The 27,950-nt window shown below is 49.7% G+C and overlaps 1 protein-coding gene across 1 annotated transcript in view; it reads right to left on the reverse strand.

Annotated features, from left to right (window-relative positions):
- Positions 1-27,698, reverse strand: part of GASK1A (golgi associated kinase 1A) — a 53,889-nt gene extending 26,191 nt beyond the window's left edge. The window contains exon 1 of the mRNA XM_027523215.1: positions 27,376-27,698. Coding sequence (XP_027379016.1) covers positions 27,376-27,378 — 3 coding nt within the window. The 5' untranslated portion in view covers positions 27,379-27,698. The remainder of the gene's footprint in view (positions 1-27,375) is intronic.
- Between the last annotated feature and the right edge of the window lie 252 nt (positions 27,699-27,950).

Genomic DNA, 27,950 nt, shown 5'->3' on the forward strand with positions numbered 1-27,950 from the left:
CCATATAAGAAACGAATTGCCAGTCCAGGTTCGATGCAGGATACAGGATGCTTGGGGCTGGTGCACTGGGATGACCCAGAGAGATGGTATGGGGAGGGAAGTGGGAGGGGGCTTCAGGATGGGGAACACGTGTACACCCGTGGCGGATTCATGCTGATGTATGGCAAAACCAATACAATATTGTAAAGTTAAAAAAAAAAGAAGATGACAAAAACCTGGTCCTGTGCTGAACTGCCATGGCGGATGGCATAACGTGCAGGGCAGAGGCAGTGGAGAGAATATAGAGACCGCATGGTCCTCTCCCCCTCACAGCAGACAGAATCGCAAAGCACTTGTACAGTGCTTCTCGGTGGAGGTGTCCTGGTGGGAGAAGGGGTGGAGAGAAGCCACATGATGTACGTGTATGCGGGGAGGGGATGGATAAAAATCAAAGTTGGCTCTGGTTTAGTCTCCACCAAAGGAGTGACAGCCCCCTCTGTCGTGTCCGCTGACTTCTCCCCTCTCCGACACAACCCCCCTGGCTGATCGCTGGTTCACCACGACTCAGACTCTGGCTGAGACTGGCAGAGATTTTGCAATGTGGAATTTCTGTTTCATTTTTTTAAAGATCAGCCAAATGATTTTCATAACAAAACCATGGCCAGGGTGAGAGGGAATACATAAGCATATTTTCAGAGGGCTGGATTAAAACCACATGTTGATGCTGTGAGTATCACTGCAGGCTGGACCTGCTCAAATTCTGCTTCCCTTGGCTGAACTCAGAATCTAACCCCAGGAAGGGAGAGCTGGGCAGGCACAAGACTCTGGGGGCAAAGGCGACAGGCAGGGCTCACTGGACCCTCCAGGCACACAGCGCCCCTCTCCCAGGGGATCCCTGGGCCGTGGAGGCTGGAAGCATTTGTTCCACTGTGGGCAGAACCCCAGGCTGCCTAGCTCCTAAGCCACCACCTCACCAGGCCCCTGGCTCAGCTCCTTTGCAAGCTGTGATTTTCCTCCACATCAGCAACTTCAAGATAAGAAAGGACTTCTGCCCCTGTAATTTCTGGCCCAGCCAATCTCCAGGAGGGGGAAAACCCAAAGGAATGATAACTAACATTTATTCAGTGTTCACTATGAGCCTGGGACTATTTGGAGAACTTGACTTCTATTAACTCATTTAATCTGTATGCCAGTCTTATGAGGTAGGTATGAGGATTACTACCCCATTTTACAGTGAGGAAAACAAGGCACAGAGAATAGTGGGGACCCAGCGCTCACAGACAGCAGCACCATGAGTGAACCCAGACTGACTGGCTCCAGAGCCAGTGACCTAGCAGCCGGATCACCCTGGAAGGGAGCTGCCATCCACAGCCCCTGCCCCAGCCCTGATTCCAGAGGACCGCACAGGGCCCCAGGGGCAGGCCCTGCTCTCAAAGGCTTAGCTCTTTGGGACTGGTCAGCTCAAGTGTAAAACGAGGCGTGAGTGAGGTCAATGCTAGGTGGCAGCCTTTTTGCACTGGTTAAATTGAGGGAAAATCAAGTGCTTTCAGGCTATATTTATTTTTCTTTCAAAATGAAAATAACTTTGTTGTGTCTCATGTGCTACTTTAATAAACAGAAGAATATCAGTTAGAAAATGCCAGCATTTGACCCACTCCAATCTGGGCGTATTTGAGAGGTAATATCAGAAGCAGGTTTCTAATAATCTGTTATCCTCAGATTAGGTCTAGGGCTTGATCTCAGAGCCACACAGGTGGTTCCCCTGCTCCTTCCAAAAGAAGATGGTGCCAGAGTGCCTTTTAGCTCAAGCATTCTGAAGACTGTAGCCAGAAATTGAACATATCTGACTTGAGAAGTGAATAAACAACAGCCACTTACCAAGCATAGACCACGTACCAGGCACACTCAGAATCTCACAAAGTATGTCCTAACAGGATGAATTTGAAACTACAGAAATTAAGATTTACAGACTTCCTGACTTCAGACTACACTACAAAGCTACAGTAATCAAAACAGTATGATACCAGCACAAAAACAGAAATACAGATCTATGGAACCGGATAAAAATCCCAGAAATAAACCCACACATCTGTGGTCAATTAATCTATGACAAAGGAGGCAAGAATATGTAATGGAGAAAAGACAGTTTCTTCAATAAGTGGTGCTGGGAAAATGGGACAGTTACATGTAAAAGGATGAAATTAGAACATTCTCTAACACCATACACAAAAATGAACTCAAAATCGATTAAAGACCTAAACGTAAGACCAGACACTATAAAACTCTTAGAGGAAAACACAGACCAGACACTCTTTGACACAAATTGTAGCAATATCTTTTTTGAGTCCATCTCCTAGACTAATGGAAACAAAAACAAAAATAAACAAATGGGACCTAATTAAGCTTAAAAGCTTTGCATAGCAAAGGAAACCATAAATAAAATGAAAAGATAACCTACAGAATGGGAGAAAAAAAATTCACATATGACACAACTGATAAGGGATTAATCTTCAAAATATACAAAGATCTCCTACAGCTCAATATCAAAAAAAAAAAAAAAAATGAGCACAACATCTAAACAGACATTTCTCCAAAGAAGTCATGTGCTGTGCTAAGCCGCTTCAGTTGTGTCCGACTCTAAGTGATGCTATGGACTGTAGCCTTCCAGGCTCCTGTGTCCATGGAATCCTCCAGGCAAGAATACTGGAGTGGGTTGCTGTGCTCTCCTCCAGGAAAGAAGATATACAGATGGCTAAAAAGTACATGAAAAGATGCTCAACACTGCTTATTAGTATTAGAGAAATGCAAATCAAAACTGTAATGAGGTTCACCTCACACTGATCAGAATGGCCAGTTACCTACAGCTGCCTGCCTGGAAACCAACACGATATTAGAGCACCGTGAAGCAGAGGATGCAGGGAGAGCCAGGTGCTGTCGGGCTCTTCTGAGACCCTCAGGGCGCCAGTGTTGGGCGTCAAGGCACCTAGGGCACGAGGCAGGCAACCTCCTCCAAAGGCACTGTGTAGGGCTGAGGTATGGAAAAGTGCTGCTCCCTAGACAAAATCTGCTGCATCACAACCTTAGCCTTTTACTCTGACCACCCCTATAGGCCAGGCACTGGGCCAGGAAACAGGGATGTGAACGTGAGGAAGGCTTGGCTCTGTCCTTAAGCAACTCACTGTCTCACTGTGCAAACAATACAATTATTTGCCCTGAACGAGTTTTGGCCACCCCAAATTCTTCCACAGAACTGGCCTTGCCTAAGTCTGGGGCATCTATCTCCCTAAGCTTGAAGGGGTGCATCAGAGTACGGAAAGCCGATGAGCAGCTGGCTGTCACTCCCAAAGGACTCCACCACATCACTCATCTCACACTTGTTTAGTGCTTTTCTCTACATGGCGAGAAGAATGCTGTTTCCAGACATTCTCACAACCCTGGAAAGGAAGGAGGAATTCTCACCATGCCCATTTTACAGATGAAGAAATTGAGGTTCAGAAAGACTTAGTCATTTGCACCAGATGGCACACCAACTCATAAAAGAGTTGGGATCCCAACCCTTTCAGAATCCCAAGCGCTTTCCCAGCACACAGGAGCCAGGCCTGGGAATATGGGAACACAGGACGGAAGGATCAGCTAAGGCCCTCGGTGCTTATCCAAAAGCATTCCTGATGCTCCCAGATGACATGGGGAAGCCAGTTCCAGGAAAAGGCTTTAGAAGACCAGAGGAATTTCTGGATCTGTCTCTTCGTTACATGAGCTGGGAATCTGATCCCAGGTGAGACACAGGAGATGATGGGCTTCCTTCTCCCTCAGTGCTACTGCTACTGCTGCTAAGTCACTTCAGTCGTGTCTGACTCTGTGCGACCCCATAGACAGCAGCCCACCAGGCTCCCCCGTCCCTTGGATTCTCCATTCAATAACACTGGAGTGGGTTGCCATTTCCTTCTCCAATGCATGAAAGTGAAAAGTGAAAGTGAAGTCGCTCAGTCGTATCCGACCCTCAGCAACCCCGTGCACTGCAGCCTTCCAGGTTCCTCCATCCATGGGATTTTCCAGGCAAGAGTACTGGAGTGGGGCGCCATTGCCTTCTCCACTCCCTCGGTGACTATTAGCAAAGAAAGGCAGAGTCCTGAAGGACTGGAGGAGCTGGGCTCTCTTGGTCCAAACACCGGCTCCACCACTAATGAGTGTGTTACATAAAGTCAGTTTCCTCACCTGAAAAATGGGTATGACAATGGTATTGCCCCCAGAGAGCTGTGGTGAATTTTAATAAAGTGCTAAAAACACGGCATTGCATGTATTTTGATAGCAATTACTCAGCACTATTATTAACCCCAGGATTATTAAATCCCCGCAGCACTTTGCGTCTCCAGCACCTTCTTTAGGTTACTATCCTTTACCTCACTTGCTCCGTCTGTGCACAGCGGTAATGGTTGGGTCATAGCACTCTGAAGACTGGTAACTCACAGCTGGTTGAGAGGAAGGAGCGTGACGAGGTCTCGGGAACTGATGCCTCCTTGGAGCCACCACTTGCTTAAGTGGCCAAAGAGCAGTCTCCGGCTCCAGTTCTGCGGGCCCAGTGTGACTTCTGCACATCGGCCGTGGAGCCCTGGAGACAGTTAAACACTACTGGAGAGATGCTTGCCATGAGGAGAGGAGGGCTCAGCCATAAAATGTCTTGAAGACTAGTCCTCGGGAGGCCTACAACAAAGCTGCCCTTGGAATCAGGCTTCTCAGCTAAAGAATCTGCTTGTAATTCAAGAGACACGGGTTTGACTCTGGGTCAGGAAGATCCCCTGGAGGAGGGCATGGCAACCCACTCCAGTATTCTTGCCTGGGAAATCCCATGGACAGAGGAGCCTCGTGGGCTACAGCTCCATGGGGTCATAAAAGAGTCATACATGCCTTAGCAACTAAACAACAATAAACCCTTGGCCTCTGAAATAGAAAAATTCAATCTTTAATTTTGCCTTTAGCAAGTTTATCAGATGGGCAGTCTGTGGGTTGAATAAAAAATAAAGGGACCTTGCCATGGTGGGAGGAATGGGGGTGTCATGGGACATTTCCCAATGACCACGGGGCAGAGAGTCCATCCCAGCAGGTGGCCTGGGGCTCAAGAGGATGAGGGAGGAGCTGGGCAGCCAAGCCTGCAGGAGGGATGGAACCGTCTTGGAGGCACAGAGGCCTTCCCTCCAGGAAGCTCCCTGACCTCGTCTGTAGCCAACATGATGGAGCACCTCCTGTGCCGGGTCCATGCCAGCTGTTGACCATGACAGCTCGTTTACTCCCAGCAACCTCCCTGTAGGGAAGGCATCACTGTTCATGCCAGGCATCGAGGAAACTGAGCCCCAGGGAGTTCAGGTCACGTCCTCACAGCTTCATAGCTAAGTGGCAGAGGTGGGATTCAAACCTGGGTCCAGCTGACCACATCAGTGTATGAACCAGACTTCTGTCCCTGCTACTATAGAAGCCTCAGAGAACAAGAGTTGTTTCCATCTTCACAACCATTCTCCAAGCAAGAAAGTAAACCTGGAAAGTTGGCCTCTTCCTGCCCAAGAGAGAATAAAAAGCCTCTGCTTTCAAAAGCCAAGGCTTTCAGAGGTAGGTTAAGCTGGGCTTTCTGTCTGATGTTGGGTAACTGAGGTGGGGGCTGGCTTGGAGTCAAACAATTCAATTTAGAAAAGTAAAGCTGTTGTTCATCTAAACCTGGTGGATGAAACACCAGCCATTCCTCTCCACCCTTCTGAAACCTCACAAAAAACAACAGTAAAAAGCTCTTATCTTCAAGGGACAAACTGATAAGGATAAAGAGAACTGGACAGGAGGCACTGATTAGGTAAAATTCAGGAAGTTAGAAAACAGGTGAGTGGCAAAGGCCTTACCCAAGTAGCCAAGGAAATGGCTGAAAGCAGGACTCCTACTGTGATGAACTCAATTGTTTGCAATTCCCTCCCCGCCCAGACACAGACACTCATTTGCATTTGGATGGCTGCAGACATTAAAAGCTGGAGAAGGCGAGGACACCCCACTCCAGTACTCTTGCCTGGAAAATCCCATGGATGGAGGAGCCTGGTGGGCTGCAGTCCATGGGGTCACTCAGAGTCCGACAGGACTGAGCGACTTCACTTCCACTTTTCACCTTCATGCACTGGAGAAGGAAATGGCAACCCACTCCAGTATTCCTGCCTGGAGAATCCCAGGGACAGGAGAGCCTGGTGGGCTGCCGTCTACGGGGTCGCACAGAGTCCAACACGACTGAAGTGACTTAGCAGCAGCAGCAGCAGACATTAAAAGCGGAAGCTTCCACAGCAGGGGTTACTTGAGGCTCTCTAAGCCCAATAGGTACATCCTGACAGCCTAACCTCAGATGCTCTGTCGCTCACGGGCCCCTCCCCCAGGCCCCATGACTAGCAGGTGTGTGGTACCCAGGAGTACACAGCCTGGAAATACAGGGCAAACTCAGGTTGAGTGGAGCCAATTTTGATCGCTGGGAGACTGAATCCAGTGCATAAATTCAAGCGATCCTGAATTCAGTTGTGCAGCATCTTGGTAGGTCTATAAGATCCTGCATCAGCTGCACTTAGCAGCACTTGGGCTTCCCTAGTGGCTCAAACGATAGAGTCTGCCTGCAATGCAGGAGACCTGGGCTGAATCCTTGGGTCGGAAAGATCCCCTGGAGAAGGAAATGGCAACCCACTCCAGTACTCTGGCTTGGAGAAGTCCGTGGACAGAGGAGCCTGGTGGTAACAGTCCATGGGCTTGCAAAGAATCGGACACAACTGAGCAACTTTCACTTCACTAGCAGCAGCCAGCTTAATCAGTAATGGATCCTCATAACATTCCTCCCTGCTTTGCTGCGTGTTCACTGAGACAGCGCTTGTCCCCAGTGAAACAGCAGCACAAAAGCCTTCTGCCTCAGGCTCAGCTACTGGGAAACCGGGAGAAGACAAACCAAGACACATCCTTGTGAAATTTCAGAACACTGGGGGAAACACCCTACAAGTTCCCAGAGCAAAAGGAAAAAAACCAAAACAGGTTTTCTACAAGTAATCAAAAGTAATCAACAAATCCGAATGGCTCTGGTCTCAGTACTGCAGAATTGGAACACAATTGAGCAAATCCTTCAAAATCTGACAGAAAACTGTTTCTGGCTTAGAAATTTATATTATGGTTTAGAATTTTATACCCAGTCATACTCATTGGAAAAGATCCTGATGCTGGGAACAGTTGAAGGCAAAAGGAGAAGAGGGTGGCAGAGGATAAGATGTTTGGATAGCATCACCAACTCAGTGGACATGAACTTGGGCAAACTCCAGGAGATCGTGAGGGACAGGAAGGCCTCGAATGCTGCAGTCCAAGGGGTTGCAAAGAGTCTGACACAACTGAGCGACTGAACAACAACAACCACACAGTCACATTATCCATCAATTGCGAGGGTGAAATAAAAGCAGTTTTAGACATGCAGTGTTCCTTAATGGTTTACTCCTCAGCAACTGTTCACTTGGATCAACGTGGCTGTCAACACAGACAAAGTCATGCATAAAAACCGAAGTGCAATGGGGGTCTGACTGACGAGGGAGTTAGATTCTGATGGAGCAAATTAGGCAAAAATGAAGTCTACATCAACATTTCCTTTGAAAATTCCTTAAGAAAGAAATTTACACACATCCATTTTTCTCCACCCTTAGAACAGAGGCTGAGTCTTTAGTCTCCAGCAAATAAAACCAAAAAGTTGGGAAATTCCCATAGCACACTCAGCCTCTGAGACCATTGGTCTTGAGAATCACCCGGACCATCTCACAAGGAATTCTGGGAGAAGACAGTCTGAGCACAGACCCACCCAGCTCCATTCGAATTTGGAAGAACTAGCGATAATTAACCTGCAGAAGGCAATGGTACCCCACTCCAGTACTCTTGCCTGGAAAACCCCATGGACGGAGGAGCCTGGTGGGCTGCAGTCCATGGGGGTCGCTAAGAGTTGGACATGACTTCACTTTCACTTTCACTTTTCACTTTCATGCATTGGAGAAGGAAATGACAGTCCACTGCAGTGTTCTTGCCTGGAGAATCCCATGGACAGAGGAGCCTGGCGGGCTGTAGTCCATGGGGTCGCACAGAGTTGGACACGACTGCAGCGACTTAGCAGCAGGAGCAGCAGCGATAATTAACCAGATTTCTAATCAGCAGAGTTTCCACCTCGTGTGTGTGTCCATGCACTCAGGCGTGTCGGACTCTGTGCGACCCCCTGGACTGCAGCCCGCCAGGCTCCTCTGTCCATGGGATTCTCCAGGCAAGAACACTGCTAGTGGGTTGCCATTTCCTCCTCCAGGGGATCTTCCTGACCTAGGGATTGAACCTGCGTCTCTTACATCTCCTGCATTGGCAGTTGGGTTCTTTACCACTAGCGCCACCTGGGAAGCCCAGTTTCTGGTAATCAGAAGAATCCAAAAAGGAGAGGAGGGTGTGATGTGTGACCTTGAAAAAGGTCAGGGAGCTGCCTCAAGGGCAGCTGGGGGCCTTGAGGGGACATAGCCTCAGGTGGGAGAAGGGTGTCTGAGGAGAGGAGGCAGCCTGCAGGACAAGACAAGGAAGTGAGCTGACAGTCTAGCTGGCAGGAGGCCTCCCTAGCCCGCAGATTCCGTCTCCAAAGCAAGCGTGGCTGCCCTCTCACTGGTCACGTAAATTTTAAAGAGTAACATCGCCCCAGACGCCCCCAGCGCCAGCCCTCTCGTTACAACCCCAGGGCCCCACCTGTCCCCACCTTTACGGTTACCTATGTCACCTCCCTAACTCCTCACTGAAACTCCCGGCAAAATCAGGTGTTTCTGGAAGTCAGGAGCCATGGCCCCCGACCCCACATTGAATCCCAGCTCTCCTCTTTGGAAGGGATAAAGTCAACTGGTGCCTCCCCCATCCGCAGCTTCGTGTTCATGAACAAAGAAGCAAACACCGCAGCCCCTTCCGCACACTTGCTAACAGCTGTGTGAGCTGCTCAGCACAGACTCCTGTTTCCTAACATCCGTCTCCTCTTCCTCGGCTCTGACTGGCCAAGCCCTTTTCAGGCTGGATGTGACCACATGCTGTTTGCATTGAGCGCCACCCAAAATGGTCCCTTATTCTGGACCACAGATCACCAGGTTCCACCAAGAGAAGCAGCCAGAAGGGCTACGTGCCTCTCTGCATCCTGACGTGGAACTTCAGACGGTGCCTGCGCCAGGCAGGCAGGCTTTCTGGGCGAGCCCCCCAGTGCCAGAGCCCTGTTAGAGTTCTGCTGTGGCAAAGATGTGGTGCTGGGTGTTCCCAACACTGGGGCACCTGGGAAGTGTATCTGATGGACATACCGGGTGAGGGGCAGGGGTGGGGAATGGGGAATGGGAAGAGGAGCCAAGGAGAGGGCGTTCCTAGGCAGGGAAGTGTGGATCAACTCCATCTCTCTCACGGGACCGGCGTCCGCTGGGTCTCTCACCAATGTATGATGGCACCTCGGGGTCCGAAAGAATGTGCTTTCCCCCGTGTGCAAGGACGCATAAATTTTAGTTAGGGAGCTATGTCCAGGGCAAGACTTTAAAAGGCAAAACCAGCAAGGAGGAGGAATTAGTCTTCGACGGACTTATGCCCCCATTCTACCTCCGATACATCTAAAATGAGATTGTCTGTAACCTCAGCCATTTGTTGGATGGTTATACAGTTCATCTCTTGGAACCAGCACTCTCAAATAAGGAATGTAGGAAGGATAGTGCTTCAGTTCAGTTCAGTTCAGTTGCTCAGTCGTGTCCGACTCTTTGCGACCCCATGAATCGCAGCACGCCAGGCCTCCCTGTCCATCACCAACTCCCGGAGTTCACTCAGACCCACGTCCATCGAGTCAGTGATGCCATCCAGCCATCTCATCCTCTGTCGTCCCCTTCTCCTCCTGCACCCAATCCCTCCCAGCATCAGAGTCTTTTCCAATGAATCAACTCTTTGCATGAGGCGGCCAAAGTACTGGAGTTTCAGCTTTAGCATCATTCCTTCCAAAGAACACCCAGGGCTGATCTCCTTCAGAATGGACTGGTTGGATCTCCTTGCAGTCCAAGGGACTCTCAAGAGTCTTCTCCAACACCACAGTTCAAAAGCATTAATTCTTTGGCGCTCAGCTTTCTTCACAGTCCAACTCTCACATCCATACATGACCACAGGAAAAACCATAGCCTTGACTACATGAACCTTTGTTGGCCAAGTAATGTCTCTGCTTTTGAGTATGCTATCGAGGTTGGTCATAACTTTCCTTCCAAGGAGCAAGCGTCTTTTAATTTCATGGCTGCAGTCACCATCTACAGTGATTTTGGAGCCGCAAAAAATAAAGTCTGACACTGTTTCCACTGTTTCCCCATCTATTTCCCATGAAGTGATGGGACCAGATGCCATGATCTTCGTTTTCTGAATGTTGAGTTTTAAGCCAACCTTTTCACTCTCCTCTTTCACCTTCATCAAGAGGCTTTTTAGTTCCTCTTCACTTTCTGCCTTAAGGGTGGTGTCATCTGCATATCTGAGGTTATTGATATTTCTCCGTGCAATCTTGATTCCAGCTTGTGCTTCTTCCAGCCCAGCGTTTCTCTTGATGTACTCTGCATAGTGTTTACAAAGTATTAATTCTTGCTTGCATTCCGCTCTCTCCCCGCCCCTCCCGCTCCCCACTGCAAGACCCTGAACTGTACTCTTATTCCTCTATCTGAGAATGATACAGAAGAATGTTACCAAAAAATGTCACAAAAGGATGCAAAAAGTTAAACCTTCCAACTTCTGACATGTGAAACAGAATGGAAATACAGGAACTTGTAGATGAGGCTACTGTCTCTGGGCCCAGAGCAAGGCAGCAGCTCACCAGGCTCACCCACCACCAGCCCCTGGGTGACACACAGCTTCAGAGCCAGGCTGCGAGGATGTTGATCCCAGCTCCACTGCATCCTGGCTGTGTGAACTCAGGCCTCCACTTCCACATCTGGCCCATGGCTATGAATGGCACCCCTCTCAGAGGGTGGACCATTCATTACGGCACTGGGCAGATATTCCTGAGCCAAGCCCTGCTCCAGGCAGGAGTGAAACATGAAGAGCAATGGTGACGTTCTGGTGCGAAAAGAATGTGACTTATTTAAAAAAATAACATCACTCCTAAGTACTCCTAAGTACTGTGAGAGTTGTATGAGCTATTGTGTGAAAACATGCAAAATAGAAGCTGAAATATAATTATGTTTACTCATAACTGATCATGGGGCTTCTCAGGTGGCCCTGGTGGTAAAGAACCCGCCTGCTAATGCAGGACACATAAGAGACGTGGTTTCGATCCCTGGGTCGGGAAGATCCCCTGGACAAGGGCATGGCAATTCACTCCAGCATTCTTGCCTGGAGAATCCCACGGATCCTGACAGGCTCCTCTGTCCATGGGGTCGCAAAGAGTCAGACACGACTGGAGCACTGGCACACACGCATAACTGATGATGCTTTCCAGCGGGACCCACGGGGTTACCTCCACGGCAGGGTTCCTAGCACCTGCATTGAGAACACATGCCTGCCTGACCTGCTCCCAAGGGGCTAAACGACATGTCCTTTATCCCTCCCGCCCTGCTGCTGGTTGCTCTGCTCCAATCTCTACGTTGATTGTATGTTGGGGCTTTTCCAGCCCCACCGGCCGCCCCAGGAGCCTTCTCCACACCCATGACTGAATTACCATTTTGTTCCAGCTCACAAGAGCACTAGTGTGGAAACACCACAGACCAGATGGAATTTTCGAGACCCTATCATTTGTCGGAAATTTTCTCTGGCTGCCTTGGTATTAACGGCCATACAGTTTTGCTCTCAGGCCTGGCAGTGGGAATTGAGGCTGAAAAAACGAAAGCAAGTTTCTCCCTGGGCCATTCTGTTCCAGCCTTCCAGAGATTTCTGCTCTCTGGCTGCTCAGAGGCCAGGGACACGGCCCCAGAGAAGAGAGGGAGAGGGGGGCAGTCCTGTGTCCTACATACACACTTCCCCCCAATTCCAACCAAGCTCGTGGCAACAGGGGGCCTGAGCCAACAGGGCCACTGAGGGGAAAATCAACCTGACTCTGCCTTAAATCCATCCCAGTCACAGCAGGTCGTATGGACTTCTCCAGAATCAGGCCTGAAGGAGAGTTCGTAAACCGGGATCCTTGGGCTGAATCTGGCCTGCAGATGTGTTTAGTTTGGCCTAAGAGGTTTTAAATAAATTTGAGCCAATGTTTAAAAAACCAGGATATTTCCTATAAAAATCTAGATTTCCAGCCTCCTACGAAAAAGGAGAAGTTTGAGCCACAACCTGGGCCCACGTTCTCATACGGCTGGAGCGGAGGATGGCTCCCTCTCTCAGTGACACGCTCTCTGCCGTCCACCGCAGGCTCCACCATGCCCTGACTTGTCTCCCACGAGAAGGAAAAACAGTTGCCTTTGGAGTCTCACTTGCTTTGCTGTTTTTCCAAGAATACAAACACCTTCCTGAGTACAACCAGAGAAAACAAAACATAGATGGGCACTGTCTTCGTTACACCCAGCCCACTTCTTTCACTTAAGCCACCAGCTGGGCGCCATCGGCACTTCCGTTTATACTTCCTGGGCCAGATCGGCACTGTCCAATACGAAGGCCATGAACCACCGGTGGCTATTTACATTTAAACTCATTCAAATTTAACATTTCCATTCCTGGGTTGCACTCACCCCATTTCAAGTACTCAGCAGTCGCCTGGGAGTGGTGGCCACCGAGGTGGACGGCGCAGAGTAGGACATGTCCATCTTCTCAGAAAGTCCTTTTGGACTCAGCTCTGGGGACACTTGCTGAGTTCTATGCCTGGGCCGCCCTGGGCGCTCTGGGGAGCTGCCGCCTTGCAGAGCTTCACTACTGAAACAGGGAGAAAGCCATCACCCGGGACGAGAGATGAGGGGAAGCACCCCTCAGTGTCACAGGGACCCTCTCAGAGCTAGAGAAGAGGAGTAGGTCTGTTTTCATGGTAAAAGAGAACGCTCTGCTAGCCCTCATGTTTCTAGTCCTAGGCAGTCTCCTCAGAAGCTTCCAGAAAGGGGGACTCCTTCAGCCCCTCATGGAGATGCTGCTCTGATGTCTGCTGCAAGCTCTGGAGGTGTCCCAAGCAAAGCACAGAGTCAAGATGGGCCTCCGAGCTGGCGCTCCCTGGCAGGACTTCTCCCCCCAGCACTGGCCTTCCCTACCCCCAGCCCCAGCTCCGACACAGCCTGCCGCCTGTATGTCCTGTCCCCATTGCCTCACAGCCGTCTTCACCCTCTCTCCAAATCCATTCTCGCCCATGTCCAGGGCTCCCACCCTCCCCACCCGACCCGAGTCTAAACAAGACACTCGTGGGACCCACACCCTCAGGTGACACGCTAGACAAGAAACTCATTTCCAAGAATATTTACTTATAACAGAAAATTTCCACAGATGCTACCAAAATAAAACAGCTACGTACCAAGTGTGAGAATTTTCAGGTTGATCAAATGGAAAGAGACTCAGATTTGTGGTTGTAGTTGTTGCTCAGTTGCTAAGTCATGTCTGACTCTTTGCAACCCCATGGACTGCAGCACGCCAGGCTTCCCTGTCCTTCAGTATCTCCCAGAGTTTGCTCAAACTTAAAGTCCATTGTAGGACCCACCTTAAAGTCCTTCATACATTTGAACTGTGTGTCTTGGCAATTAGAGCATTGCTGATCTCTAAGTTACTCTATTTGCTGCTAAGTCGCTTCAGTCGTGTTCGACTCTGTGCGACCCCATAGACGACAGCACACCAGGCTCCCCCGTCCCTGGGATTCTCCAGGCAAGAACACTGAAGTGGGGTGCCATTGCCTTCTCCGAAGTTACTCTATTTACTACTCTCTAAACTGGATCCAATGAGAGCAGCCTTAACACTTGAAGGATTGAAGATTCAACACGATAATGGATAAGAGAGCTACAAAGCCCAACACAAACATTTGCTGTTATCAGTTCTAAGGTGAATGATCTCACAGCCAGCACAGAGGCCAGCACTCACTACAAGTTTGCTGAAGTTGTTTTTTAATGACCTTGGAGTAGAAGCTGAGGAAAGACATTTTTTAGACAAAGGGGCTTCTTGGCATATTTGAAGATCAGATCACACAGACAACCATCTATACAGAAGCAAAGTTTCCAAATCCTTTTAGCACCAAAGATTAGTGCTACTTCAGCCACCTGGTGAAGCCATGGCTTTCTCAGGATGCTTTTTTTTAATGTACAAATAAAAAGCAGAGAGTTACAAAGGCAATCAATTATACGAAATATAGTCATCAAAGTATTCCAAAAAACAAATCTGTGATATAATAATACATGTGCTTCTTTATTAACGCGTTAAATGATGAGATCTATCAACTCATCTAATAACAAATGCAGTTTCAAAGTAGTGAAGAGTGAAGACTATATTTCAGAGAATCTGCTTCCAACTCATGATGTAAAATCTCTGTGATTCCTCTTGGTGACTAAGTCACAGGTCTTGTTAACGCTACGGTGGTTAGCGCCTACATTCATTCTTGAAGAAATGCTGATTTTCAGTTAGATACCAGTGAAAATAAAGACAGAACTTTTCATTATCCCAGTTTAGAGCTCTTTTGAATCCTAGGCATGGACACGTCAAGACTCCTTCAACTGGTACCACTGGATTCTGCCTTTCTCCAGTTCACCATCACAGGGAGAGACCCACGTGGCTGATACAAAGGCAGGCCCTTTATAGAACCTGTTCCCTGGTGGGAACTAGGGAACAGGGATACCCCCCAACACCCGCTCCCTGGATGCACTGAAGGCTCCTGCTAAAAGTCCTAGTGGCCCAGGCCTTCAAGCATCTCCAGCCCTATCTGTTGTCCAGGGACAAGGTAATAATCACAGCTCCACTAACTGAGCACTTACTCTGTGCTGATGACTATTGTATGAGGTGATGTGTGCTCATGATAGCATTAACACACAATCCCACAAGGAGATGGTGTTCTCTTAGGGGAAACTGAGGCTGAGAGGTTAAAGGATCACTGACTTGCCCCAGGTGGTAAGCAGGCTTTGAATTCAGTTGTTCCAGTTAGAACTCCCCTCTGAACCCTTCATGCTTTCGTACCAGGCACTGGTACAGGCCCTGTGACAATGACAGCCTAAGTCCAGGGGATGGATGAGTGTGAACAAGGAATGTGTGAGTGTGAGCAGGAGCCTTTCCTGACACCCAGAGAAGCGACGGAACAGGGTGGCATTGCCCAGACGTCCCTACCCCCTCCCCAAAGGGAAATGAGGGGATTTTAACTAGAGTTTCAGGAGACTGTTCTGAAAGGAAGGAATACAATAACATCTTTGTAGCTGCAGGAAGATCTCTGGGGCGGCAGGGACCGTGGGGAGAGCAGGGGGCGGGGGTGAGACAGAGCTGGACGAGCTGGCTTGTGCGAGGCCTGCAGACTGTGGCCGGGTGTGCTGCCCAGGAGGCCACCACTGCCGGCGGCCAGCCCCCCAGCCGGGATCCGGGTCCCCCCGCAGGTACACACTGAGCTTCTGTGTGAACAGACAACAGAGCCGCTCTGTCCTGGAGAAAGAGGCCTGTGTGTCCCGCCCACCCTCCTCCCTGCACAGGGGATGGACATCCGAATGGCCCATTCACGGGCCATCCCAGCCTCCCGCTCTCAAACGGGCTGCAGCCTCCACCTCCATGGGGCCCAGACATCCCGGGAAGTGCGACGCATGGCGCTCAGCCCACCTTGGACAGCGCGAGTCCATCACTCCCTCCCACCCACCTCCTTTCCACCTGGCTGGAAACCCATCATCACGTGGCCCCCGGGGCTGAGGTCCCTCCATTTTCTTTGGAGGAAAGCATGAAGGGGGTTGTGAGTCCTGTAACTTTTGAAATTTTGACCCTCTAGGGTTACAGGTTTGACTGCAGGTGGGTCTTCCCTTTCCACCTCAGATAAGAGGCCCCAAGCATCTAAAAGTTCTCAAGCTATGTTTTAAATCGTGGCCAGAACAAAGAAGGAAGGCATGGCCTCTGCCTTTAGTCTACAGTCCAGACGGGAACATGACCACAGACAACGTTCCCCACTAAGTAACTAGCTGGGCTGTATTAATAGATGTTTCTGCGGGAGGTGTAAGTCGCCGGCATGTGTACATGAAGGAACCTTGGCATGGAGGAGTGCACGCATATGGATCCTCTCCTTTCAGGACACATGGAGACTGAGACAGAAGAGACGGAGTGTCTTGAGAATTCTGCTAGTACACTGGAAGGCCCCTAAAAGCACTGCTACAAAACCAGTCTGGACAGAAGCAAGGCAGCTGCTGGACAAGCCAAGCTTGTTCTGCTGATAAAGTTCCCCCGGCAGGAGCACCGGGCAGACGTGGGACACGGGAAGCGCAGAGAGGCGGCGGCGTCAGCCCTCGGCTGCCAGGCCAGGGGGAAGGGTCACCGCTCTGCCGCAGGGCAGCACGCTGCTGAAACCCAGCTTGGAGCACCGTGCCCAGCACAGCCTGGCCCCGTGTCCCCCGGCTGGCATGCTCAGACTTTGAGGGGCATCTGTGGGCTCCTGCGGGTCCGCAGGGGTGAAAGAGCCTCCCTGGGGCCGTCCCTTTTGTCTTTGAACCCCAGTCTCCTCGTGTGGCATCCATAAACCTCCTTAACGGCTCTTAACGCTGATCTTTTTTTCTCTCCTTTTGTCCTAACCTCTTAGCTGTCTTTGGCCAGTTCTTTGACTGATGGCATTTCTGGAAAAATCCCTCCATTGGCTCCTGAACATGGAACCATGAACCTGCTGCCCAAGCCAAGATGGAAGGATGTGATTTTTCCACATGGTTCTGGAAGAGGTTGTTTGCTCACTGCAAGCAAACGCCCTTGAAAGCCAAACAAAAACTGCCCGCAAGTAAACAGCATGGGACTCAGCCCCTTCCTGCGGCCACTTAGCAGAAACCCAAGCCCGAGCCCGAGCCCGTGGCAGGCGGGGCAGCTGGGCCAAGAGCGATGGAGTAGCCACCACCCTGCCCACCCCCCAGCAGGATCTGGGGGCCACAAGGAAGGGGACCCCGGTGGCTGTACTAGCCAAGAGGGTGCCAGGGCGTTGCAGGCAAGGTGGCTGGCGTGGCATGAGTAACACTGTACTCGTTTTTATTGAAATTATCTCTCCTAGTTTTATGATTATAACGGCAAAACCAATTCAGAGGATTAAGGGAGAAATGTCAAACACTTCACCGTGACTCTAAGAATATACCATAGTGATCTATTTTATAGAACTGAAACCATTAGAATCATTTTTAAGTAAGTTACTTCTATATCATGTTGCTCCTAAGGGTGGCAAGTTATAGGACCCAGTGTTCTTTTTTCTTAATGTGCCTGTTCACTTGGCTGCAGAGCCATGTAGGACCTAGTTCCCTGACCAGGACTTAAACCCAGGCCCCTTGCATTGGGAGCTCGGAGTCTTAGCCCCGGACCACCAGGGAAGTCCCAGGACCCCATTGTTGTCAATCAGTCGCTAAGTCGTGTCCAGCTCTTTTTGTGACCCCGTGGACTGCAGTACGCCAGGCTTCCCTGTCCTCCTACTCTCTCTCAGAGTACGCTCAAATTCACGTCCACTGAGTCAGTGATGCTACCTCATCACCTCATCCTCTGCCGCCCCCCTCTCCTCTCCTTTTGCCTTCGATCTTTCCCAGCATCAGGGTCTTTTCCAATGAGTCAGCTCTTCTTATCAGGTGGCCAAAAGACCCCATAAGATAAGGGGTCTTATCTTTATGATGAAGAAAGAGGAGCAAGGCACAGAAGCCTCTGTACGCAGATGCCCAAGCAAGAAACCGAAGTCACTCTTTACTTGCCCTCAGGTTGCCAAGGGCTGGAGGTTCTCCTGCCCAAATATCCCCCACACTTGCTCCCTCCAGCCACGCCTCCCTCTGGTCCACCAGGGTCAGGGGTCACGACTGTTCCCAGACACTGCCCCTCCACCCGCCCCCTGCAGCCTCCCCTCCCTGGGAAAGTGCTCTCTAAAATGCAAATACAATCCCACCTCTCCAAGCTCAAAAGCCTTCCTGTTGCCCCCTCTGTTCTCAGGATGATAGCACAAATCCCACCTCTGGCTGGGGGGACCACTCGTGCCCCCTTTCCAGGCTCTGCCTCCAGCCCCATTTCCAGAAGGTTCCCCCCAACATCCTCCCGGCCAGCTTGGACAGCTCACTTTTGCCTTTCAGTTCAGTTCAGTCGCTCAGTCGTGTCCGACTCTTTGCAACCCCATGAATCGCAGCACGCCAGGCCTCCCTGTCCATCACCAACTCCCGGAGTTCACTCAAACTCACGTCCTTCGAGTCAGTGCTGCCATCCAGCCATCTCATCCTCTGTCGTCCCCTTCTCCTCTTGCCCCAAATCCCTCCCAGCATCAGGGTCTTTTCCAATGAGTCAACTCTTCACAAGAGGTGGCCAAAGTATTGGAGTTTCAGCTTTAGCTCAGTCCTTCCAGTGAACACCCAGGACTGATCTCCTTCAGAATGGACTGGTTGGATCTCCCTGCAGTCCAAGGGACTCTCACTTTTGCCTTTAGGGCTTTGCGTATGCTGTTCCTTCTGCTAGACTGCTTTTTCCTTTTCTTGTTGTTATATTACTTTTTTAACTATTTTTAAAATTATTTTTTCAGTAAAACTAAAACTTCTGTATCCAGTTCTATGAGTCTTAGCGTGTGGATAGGACCACCACCCACCACAATCAGGACACAACAGTCCCATCACTGCAAAATCCTCCCTCGAGAATCCCACAGCCACGGGGAGTGACAGTCAGGCCCTGGCCCTGGAGACCCGAGTTCTTTCAGAACCACTCAAGGCCTGGAGGCCAGCGGAGGCCCCTGCTGCTTGCCCATCCTCCGCATCCTCCCCTCCTGGCCTCTCACTCCGACCTGCCTTCACCCCGCAGTTCACCAGCTGCCACCTTACAGCCCCTTCTGGTCCCTCCCAGCAAGCACTTGTGGAGCCCCCAGGCCACTTCCAAGGCTATGCGCACATGGTGTGTGGGGCGTACAGGGAGGGCAGCCTGGGGGTCACCCACAGACCTGGCTCCATCCTCACCTCGGGCCAGGCGGCCCATCAGACACAAGCCCGTGTAGGAGGCACATCCAGACGACACAGGGATTGCACCCCGAGCGCCCCAGGTGGAAACACTTTAGCAGTCATATCAGAAAACGAAACCAAGCAAAGACAGCCCCGGTGGCTCAGGCACCCAGGCCTCAAGGAAACGGAATGCACTCTGCTTCGACATCAGCACCTTGGGAGGGAGGGAGGGCTAGCCCCCCAGGCCTCTTCTAGGGGACCGTCAGCATCTTTGGGGAGGAACTGGGGCACATTTCTCCCCCTCCCCCTGACACCAAGAAGGACGTCATTTCTCGTGAGGCCTACCCCCCCTCTACGCTATCCCTTCCAACCCACTGCTTTTGGACCAACTCCTGCTTGGTCTGGTTGGGGCCAGAGGATTGTTTAAAGCCTCTGTTTCCTGGGCCAGGCCTGCAGAGCCTGGCTTCTGTATGTAGCAGAAGCTGCTCTGTGAGCTGCGTGCCCACAGGTGAGGGTATCGAATTCCCCGCAGGCTCCAAGGGCTGGAAGTCCTGATTCCCAGTTCTGATTCCAAAACTGGTTAAACTGCTTCTCCAGCTGAGCCTGAGAACCTGAAGGCTTCACCCAGACCTCCTGCAGGGTCATCTGCCAGGGCGCCCGGACCTCAGACCTCGGGGGCTGCAGCTGAATGGGGCTGCCTGCTCACCCAGCCAACACCCAGCAAGGAGGCCCAGGGCACACAGACAGGGCAGGCATCTCCCAGGGACTGGGTATTGGTGAGAAGAGAGATCTAAAAGGAGCAAGAAAACTGTCGCAGGTCAGACTCTGTCTCCACTTGTCCCATACTTAGAGTCCCGAGAGCACCTCCTATCCAATAGTTGGCATTAGATAAAATACATCAATGACTTCCTTACTGTTTTAGGCCCTGACAAAAAGAAAATCTATTTCTGTGGGCTCCTTATACCCATTCTTATAGCACCTTTGGGGTACCATGGGGTTTCATCTCTGAGAGTCCTTTGCTCCTCATAGCAGCCCCTAGGTATAAGCCCATTTTATAGATGAGGGAGGTTCAAAGCATCGGAGTACTTACTCAAAGCCACACAGTAACCTACTCTGGCACAAACCTCATTCTGATTTCAAACCACGTGCCTCCCACCCCCACCCCCACCCCCATCCCGCCACTCCAAGCTGCACCAGAGGCCCCAAGGATATGACGAACGAGGAGACCTGGAGACCTGGAGAAGGTCACACCCCTTCTCCAGCCTTAGCCCCTTCACCTACAGATTCCCTTCCAGGTCTTAACCTCTAGGGACAGGAGCTCTTGGTTCTTCCAAGGAGAACTGAGCCATGTGTGGGCTCCCCTGGGATGCCCTTCTCCCCATGGCTGCCTGATGATATGCTCATAGTAGAGGAAAGACAGACAAGAGGAAAGTCCTCCCACACCCACACTCCAGGTCCTCAAGGGCGGCTGCAGTAAAATCCTTGATGAAGAGTCTGAATCAATTTGATCTTGTGCGACTGCTTGATTCCCATTTCCATGGATGATCAGAAGCGAGCCCCAGGCCATCGAAAACAACCCCAAAGTGGAAATGACCTGAAGTCCACAAGCAAGGAGATGATTATCAGAACTATGGTATTGAGAATTCCCTGGCGGTCTAGTGGTTAAGAACCTACCTTGCAATGCAGAGGGCACAGGTTGTATCCCTGGTCGAGGAACTATGATCCCACGTGTCACAGAGCAATTTGGCCCATGTGCTGTGCTTAGTCCCTCAGTCATGTCCGACTCTTTGCGCCCCATGGACTGTAACCCACCAGGCTCCTCTGTCCATGGGGATTCTCCAGGCAAGAATACTGGAGTGGGTGGCCGTGCCCTCCTCCAGGGGATCTTCCAGACCTAGGGATTGAACCCAGGTTTCCTGCATTGCAGGCAGATTCTTTACCATCTGAGCCACCAGGGAAGCCCAAGAATACTGGAGTGGGTAGCGTATCCCTTCTCCAGGGGAACTTCCTGACGCAGGGATCGAACTCAAGTCTCCCTCACTGCAGGTGGATTCTTTAACGTCTGAGCCCATACACCGCAACTACTGAGCTCATGCACCCTGGAGCCCACTCACTGCAACAAAAGATCCCACGTGTTGCAACTAAGACTTGACACAGCCAAATAAAGAAATAAATATTACAAAAATAATAACCACGGCACTGAGCATTGAAAGTAGGGTGATGAAGACCTTTTTAGAGATGTACACATCGCAAAAACACATTTTTTGGATAGAAACTGGGGTAAGACAGATTGCAGAACTGCATGTTCTGTATACAAGTCTTAAAATAATACTCAAAAAGAATAGAGGATACACCAAAATGAGAACCATAGTTACCTGTAGAAGTTGGCGGTGACTGTTATACAGAATGTATTGTATTTCACATATGTTGTTATCATATATATTTTTTATCCCCAAGGATCAAAAAGAAAAAAAAATTTTAAGTTTGCAGTAATTACCTCCTATCAATATTTTTCATCCAAGCTCAAAGTCTTCAGCATACATCAAGTGTGCCACCATCACTGTAAGGAAAGTGCCAAGGTGTCGAGTATCACACTCTTAGCTTTAGAAATAGACACACAGAGCCCTGGCTGAGACTCATAGCCCCTTCATGATGATCAAAAACGCCCTCACAGGCCCCACAGTTCAGTGTTCACTTCTGAAAAAAGGACATTCAAGGATTCCAGACATTTAGTTTATATTTCTAACACAGCCTTCCTATTTTATGTACCTTGGGGAATCAGTAATAGGATAGTGCTCAAAAATTACTGAATATACAAACAAGTTGGGGAAATTCACATTTCAGCTTTAATGAATTAAAAGAAGTTTCTCTGTGGGAGGATCCTCCAAGAGGGGCATATAACATATATCGTTTTCTAGCTGAAGTTCACTGAAGCCTTCTGTTTTAGGACTGTCTCTAGGAGTAGCACTTCCCTGGTGGCTCAGGTGGTAAAGAATCTGCCTGTAATGCGGGAAACCCAGGTTCGATTCCTGGGTCAGGAAGATCCCCTGGAGGAAGGCATGGCCACTCACTCCAGTATTCTTGCCTGGAGAATCCCATGGACAGAGGAGCCTGGAGGGCTATAGTCCATGGGGTCCCAAAAGAGTCGGACACGACTGAAGCGAGTTAGCATGTACGAGCAGCAGTTCTACAGATGCAGGAACATCTAGGTAAGCGAAGTTCCTCTTCCCTTCAGTCCTCCAGCCCTGTGGTTCTCAGTTGTGGGTGCACAGTGGGACCATCCAGGGAGGCTTCATTTTATTTTATTTTATTTTTTTCAGGTTATCTGCCTCCAAAATCTTTTTTTTTATTATTTTATTTAATTTTTAAACTTTACATATTTGTATTAGTTTTGCCAAATATCAAAATGAATCCACCACAGGTATACATGTGTTCCCCATCCTGAACCCTCCTCCCTCCTCCCTCCCCATACCATCCCTCTGGGTCGTCCCAGTGCACTAGCCCCAAGCGTCCAGTATCGTGCATCGAACCTGGACTGGCATCTCGTTTCATACATGATATTTTACAAGTTTCAATGCCATTCTCCCAAATCTTCCCACCCTCTCCCTCTCCCACAGAGTCCATAAGACTGTTCTATACATCACTGTCTCTTTTGCTGTCTCGTTCACAGGGTTATTGTTACCATCTTTCTAAATTCCATATATATGCATTAGTATACTGTATTGGTGTTTTTCCTTCTGGCTTACTTCACTCTGTATAATAGGCTCCAGTTTCATCCACCTCATTAGAACTGATTCAAATGTATTCTTTTTAATTGCTGAGTAATACTCCATTGTGTATATGCACCACAGCTTTCTTATCCATTCATCTGCTGATGGGCATCTAGGTTGCTTCTATGTCTTGGCTATTATAAACAGTGCTGCGATGAACATTGGGGTACACGTGTCTCTTTCCCTTCTGGTTTCCTCAGTGTGTATGCCTAGCAGTGGGATTGCTGGATCATAAGGCAGTTCTATTTCCAGTTTTTTAAGGAATCTCCACACTGTTCTCCATAGTGGCTGTACTAGTTTGCATTCCCACCAACAGTGTAAGAGGGTTCCCTTTTCTCCACACCCTCTCCAGCATTTATTATTTGTAGACTTTTGGATCGCAGCCATTCTGACTGGTGTGAAATGGTACCTCATAGTGGTTTTGATTTGCATTTCTCTGATAATGAGTGATGTTGAGCATCTTTTCATGTGTTTGTTAGCCATCTGTATGTCTTCTTTGGAGAAATGTCTATTTAGTTCTTTGGCCCATTTTTTGATTGGGTCATTTATTTTTCTGGAGTTGAGCTGTAGGAGTTGCTTGTATATTTTTGAGATTAGTTGTTTGTCAGTTGCTTCATTTGCTATTATTTTCTCCCATTCTGAAGGCTGTCTTTTCACCTTGCTAATAGTTTCCTTTGATGTGCAGAAGCTTTTAAGGTTAATTAGGTCCCATTTGTTTATTTTTGCTTTTCTTTCCAATATTCTGGGAGGTGGGTCATAGAGGATCCTGCTGTGATGTATGTCAGAGAGTGTTTTGCCTATGTTCTCCTCTAGGAGTTTTATAGTTTCTGGTCTTACGTTTAGATCTTTAATCCATTTTGAGTTTATTTTTGTGTATGGTGTTAGAAAGTGTTCTAGTTTCATTCTTTTACAAGTGGTTGACCAGATTTCCCAGCACCACTTGTTAAAGAGATTGTCTTTAATCCATTGTATATTCTTGCCTCCTTTGTCAAAGATAAGGTGTCCATATGTGCGTGGACTCTTCCAGAAAATTGCAGAGGAAGGTAAACTTCCAAACTCATTCTATGAGGCCACCATCACCCTAATACCAAAACCTGAAAAAGATCCCACAAAAAAATAAAACTACAGGCCAATATCACTGATGAACATAGATGCAAAGATCCTTAACAAAATTCTAGCAATCAGAATCCAACAACACATTAAAAAGATCATACACCATGACCAAGTGGGCTTTATCCCAGGGATGCAAGGATTCTTCAATATCCACAAATCAGTCAATGTAATACACCACATTAACAAATTGAAAAATAAAAACCATATGATTATCTCAATAGATGCAGAGAAAGCCTTTGACAAAATTCAACACCCATTTATGATAAAAACTCTTCAGAAAGCAGGAATAGAAGGAACATACCTCAACATAATAAAAGCTATATATGACAAACCCACAGCAAACATTATCCTCAATGGTGAAAAATTGAAAGCATTTCCTCTAAAGTCAGGAACAAGACAAGGGTGCCCACTTTCACCATTATGTTCAACATAGTTTTGGAAGTTTTGGCCACAGCAATCAGAGCAGAAAAAGAAATAAAGGGAATCCAAATTGGAAAAGAAGAAGTAAAACTCTCACTATTTGCAGATGACATGATCCTCTACATAGAAAACCCTAAAGACTCCACCAGAAAATTACTAGAACTAATCAATGACTATAGTAAAGTTGCAGGATATAAAATCAACACACAGAAACCCCTTGCATTCCTATACACTAATAATGAGAAAACAGAAAGAGAAATTAAGGAAACAATTCCATTCACCATTGCAACGGAAAGAATAAAATACTTAGGAATATATCTACCTAAAGAAACTAAAGACCTATATAGAAAACTATAAAACACTGGTGAAAGAAATCAAAGAGGACACTAATAGATGGAGAAATATACCATGTTCATGGATTGGAAGAATCAATATAGTGAAAATGAGTATACTACCCAAAGCAAATTATAGATTCAACGCAATCCCTATCAAGCTACCAACAGTATTCTTCACAGAGCTAGAACAAATAATTTCACAATTTGTATGGAAATACAAAAAACCTCAAATAGCCAAAGCGATCCTGAGAAAGAAGAATGGAACTGGAGGAATCAACCTACCTGACTTCAGGCTCTACTACAAAGCCACAGTTATCAAGACAGTATGGTACTGGCACAAAGACAGAAATATAGATCAATGGAACAAAATAGAAAGCCCAGAGATAAATCCATGCACATATGGGAGGCTTCATTTTAAAACATCCTTTGGTCTGCGCCCCACCTTGGATTTAGTCTTGGAGGGTTAGGGCTGAGTCAGGAGTACATGAAGGTCAGGGCTGAGAACCACGTCTCCCCCACACCTTTAAGCCACCCATGCTAACAGGAGGTCCACACCAGGGCTGGGATCCAGCCTCAGAATTATTCAGGCATCAACCATTTTGGAAGCTAAATGGCACCTCAAAGGGCATCCAGTTCAATCTCTCACTTTACAGAGGAGGAAACTGAAGCCCCCAAAGGACTCAAGCCCTGCCCCCTCCTTTACTGACTCCTGCCAATGCCAGGTTGCTCTCAAGGCCCCCCCAGGCCTCTGGACCACAGGACCCTTCAGTTGGAGGGAGAAGCAAAGGAAACCTTCAGATTTCCAAGGCCATTCTGTTACCACAGGCTGACCATTAGGCTCCTCTCTGGTAAGTGGACCCCAATACAGACAAATCCCAATTCAAGTTCTGGTCCCAACATGCCCCAGAACTGAGGGTGAGAAACCAGGAGCCCACTGGCTCACAGGAACAGGAAGCCTACCCTGGCTGTGGAGCAATCATACCATCGGGGTGCCCAGAGGCTGCCGGAGCAGAAGCCAAGTATCTTCTCCCTCCTCACAGCCTCCACCGCAGGAAGCCCCAGAGGCTCTGCCATGGACAGAAGACTGCTGTCCACAGCAGTACCAGCCCTGAGTGGGTGGCGTTGGCCCCTGCTCTCTTCTGTAAACACTCTGGCCCCTGAACATGGAATTCTGTGGTAAAAAAAAAAAAAAAAAAGAAATCTCCACACTTTTCACATCCTGTACCTCTGATCACTCACTCCCCTTTTCCAACCTTAAGACACCATTATTAATTTCTCTTTTAGAGTTTTGAGGGGGGGGTGGAAATCTCTGAGGATTGGGGAGAAGGTGTTATGCAAGGTAAAGTGAAATACACAGACACACTCACACACCGCCTCCCAGGCCTGTTCCCTGAGCTCCCAGCTCATGGTGACCAGCCCGCTACCTCTGGTCCTGTCACTGCCAGGACACTGGGGCCCACGGGGAGCTATTCTCCCAGAGACCATCCATCCTGAAGAGGAGTCTCTAAGGGCCTTCTAACTCCAGGCCCACAGCTAAGCTCCTTGAGAAGTACCTCCACTGAGCTCCAAACTGCCCTCTGTGAGTATACCGTGGGAAAGCTGTGCATGGAAGCAGACAGGAGAGCCCCTCCGGGTTCCCTCGGAGTTCAAACTCATCCTCGTAGCTGACACCCCCAGGGAAGGACAGCGAACTGAAGGAGGGGTGGGGTGGGGCTGCAGGTGGCTTCTGTGTGTGTGTTCAGTCTCTTTAGTCGTGTCCCACTCTTTGTGACCTCATGGACTGTAGCCTGCCAGGTTCCTCTGTCCATGGGATTTCCCAGGCAAGAATACTGGAGAGGGTTACTATGCCTTCCTCCAGGGGATCTTCCCAAGCCAAGGATCGAACCCACGTCTCCTTCGTCTCCTGCATTGCAGGCAGATTCTTTATCGCTGAGATACCGAAGAGAACCTGCAGGTAGCTTCTAACGTGGAAGCAGAGCTGAGCAGCCAGTGCTGAGGGAAGCCCCTTTTCTGGGGCTGCACCTGTGCTTTAGCTAAGCTGCCTGAATCATATTCTTTAGGGTCTGTATATCCTGCTTGTTAATGTCTGTGAGCTTTATCAATGGAAGGGCTGCTGTTCATGAGGTCCTTGACTTCATGAATGATGCCCTCCAGGGCACCCACATCTGTTCTATGGTCCTGGGAGGCGGAGCTGGGTGGGGCTCTAGGAGACAAGCATCAGAACTCTACCAGGGCCAATTTAATCAAGGCCAATTTAATCGTATGATAGTAAGTGCAAGGCACTACTTCTTAAAACATGACTCACACAGTAAGAAGCTAACAGAAAATTCACATGCATCTTTCAGAGGAGTAAAGTGATTTCAAAGGCGTCTCACCCCTCAGAGGCTGCCTCGGGTGCCCCAGGGAATCCTCTCCCCGCGCTGCCCTGGGGACTGGATGGAGAGAGCGCGCCTCTGCCAGAAGCTTACGGTGCAGCCCGGATGTGCAGGTCCAAAAGGAAAGCCGCCCGATCACCGTCTTCCCCGCCAAGGGAAGCAGAAAAGCCTATCGCCCCTTCCTAAGTCCCCGCCCTCCTGCAACTTTCAGGGAACAATTCAGGCCCCAGGAAGCCGCGCCGGCTCCGTGAGCCAGGAGAGGGTGCAATGCCCGCGGCCACCTGTCTGGGTGCCCACCTTCCCACCCGCCCGGCCGCGCGTCCACGCCCGCGATTCCTACCATGTCCCCCGCGGTGGCTGGAGCGGCTCCGGGGCGCACTCAGCCCGCTCGTCAGCTCATCCCACCGGCCCGACCCGCCCCTGGCCCCGTGGATCTCGGGGCTGCTCTGGACGCGGGTTCGGGACCGAGGGGCCACAGCTCGCTAGCGGCCAACTCTGGGGCGGGCGTGCGCGGCGGGATGCTCTGCGGTTAGGCTTGGTACAGGAGGTCTGGGCCAATGCACACGCGGGATCTGCGATTCTGCGGGACCCTTCCTGCAGCCTCGAGCCCTCCGGGATCGGCTACGGATGTCCGCAGAGTTTGCGAAGTCCGTGCCTCGCTGTCCGGCCCAGCCTCCCCACTTCCCCGAAAGCGCGGGAGGCGGGGCGCCTTTCACAATAAAAGCCCTGCCTGGGGCTCGGGCCGCCGCTGCCGCCTGGAGCGGGAGCCCAGGTGCTAGAAAGGACCCGGCCGCGGCCGGCCGCCGGTGATGGAAGAGGGGCGAGGGGCCCTGCGCCAGGCCAGGCTCAGGGCATCGCCTCGATCTCGCCTCCAAGGGGTGCGGTGCCCAGTGAGCCCAAGGCAACCTGGTGGGG

Source organism: Bos indicus x Bos taurus, chromosome 22 (assembly GCF_003369695.1).
Source record: "Bos indicus x Bos taurus breed Angus x Brahman F1 hybrid chromosome 22, Bos_hybrid_MaternalHap_v2.0, whole genome shotgun sequence".
NCBI lineage: Eukaryota > Metazoa > Chordata > Mammalia > Artiodactyla > Bovidae > Bos > Bos indicus x Bos taurus.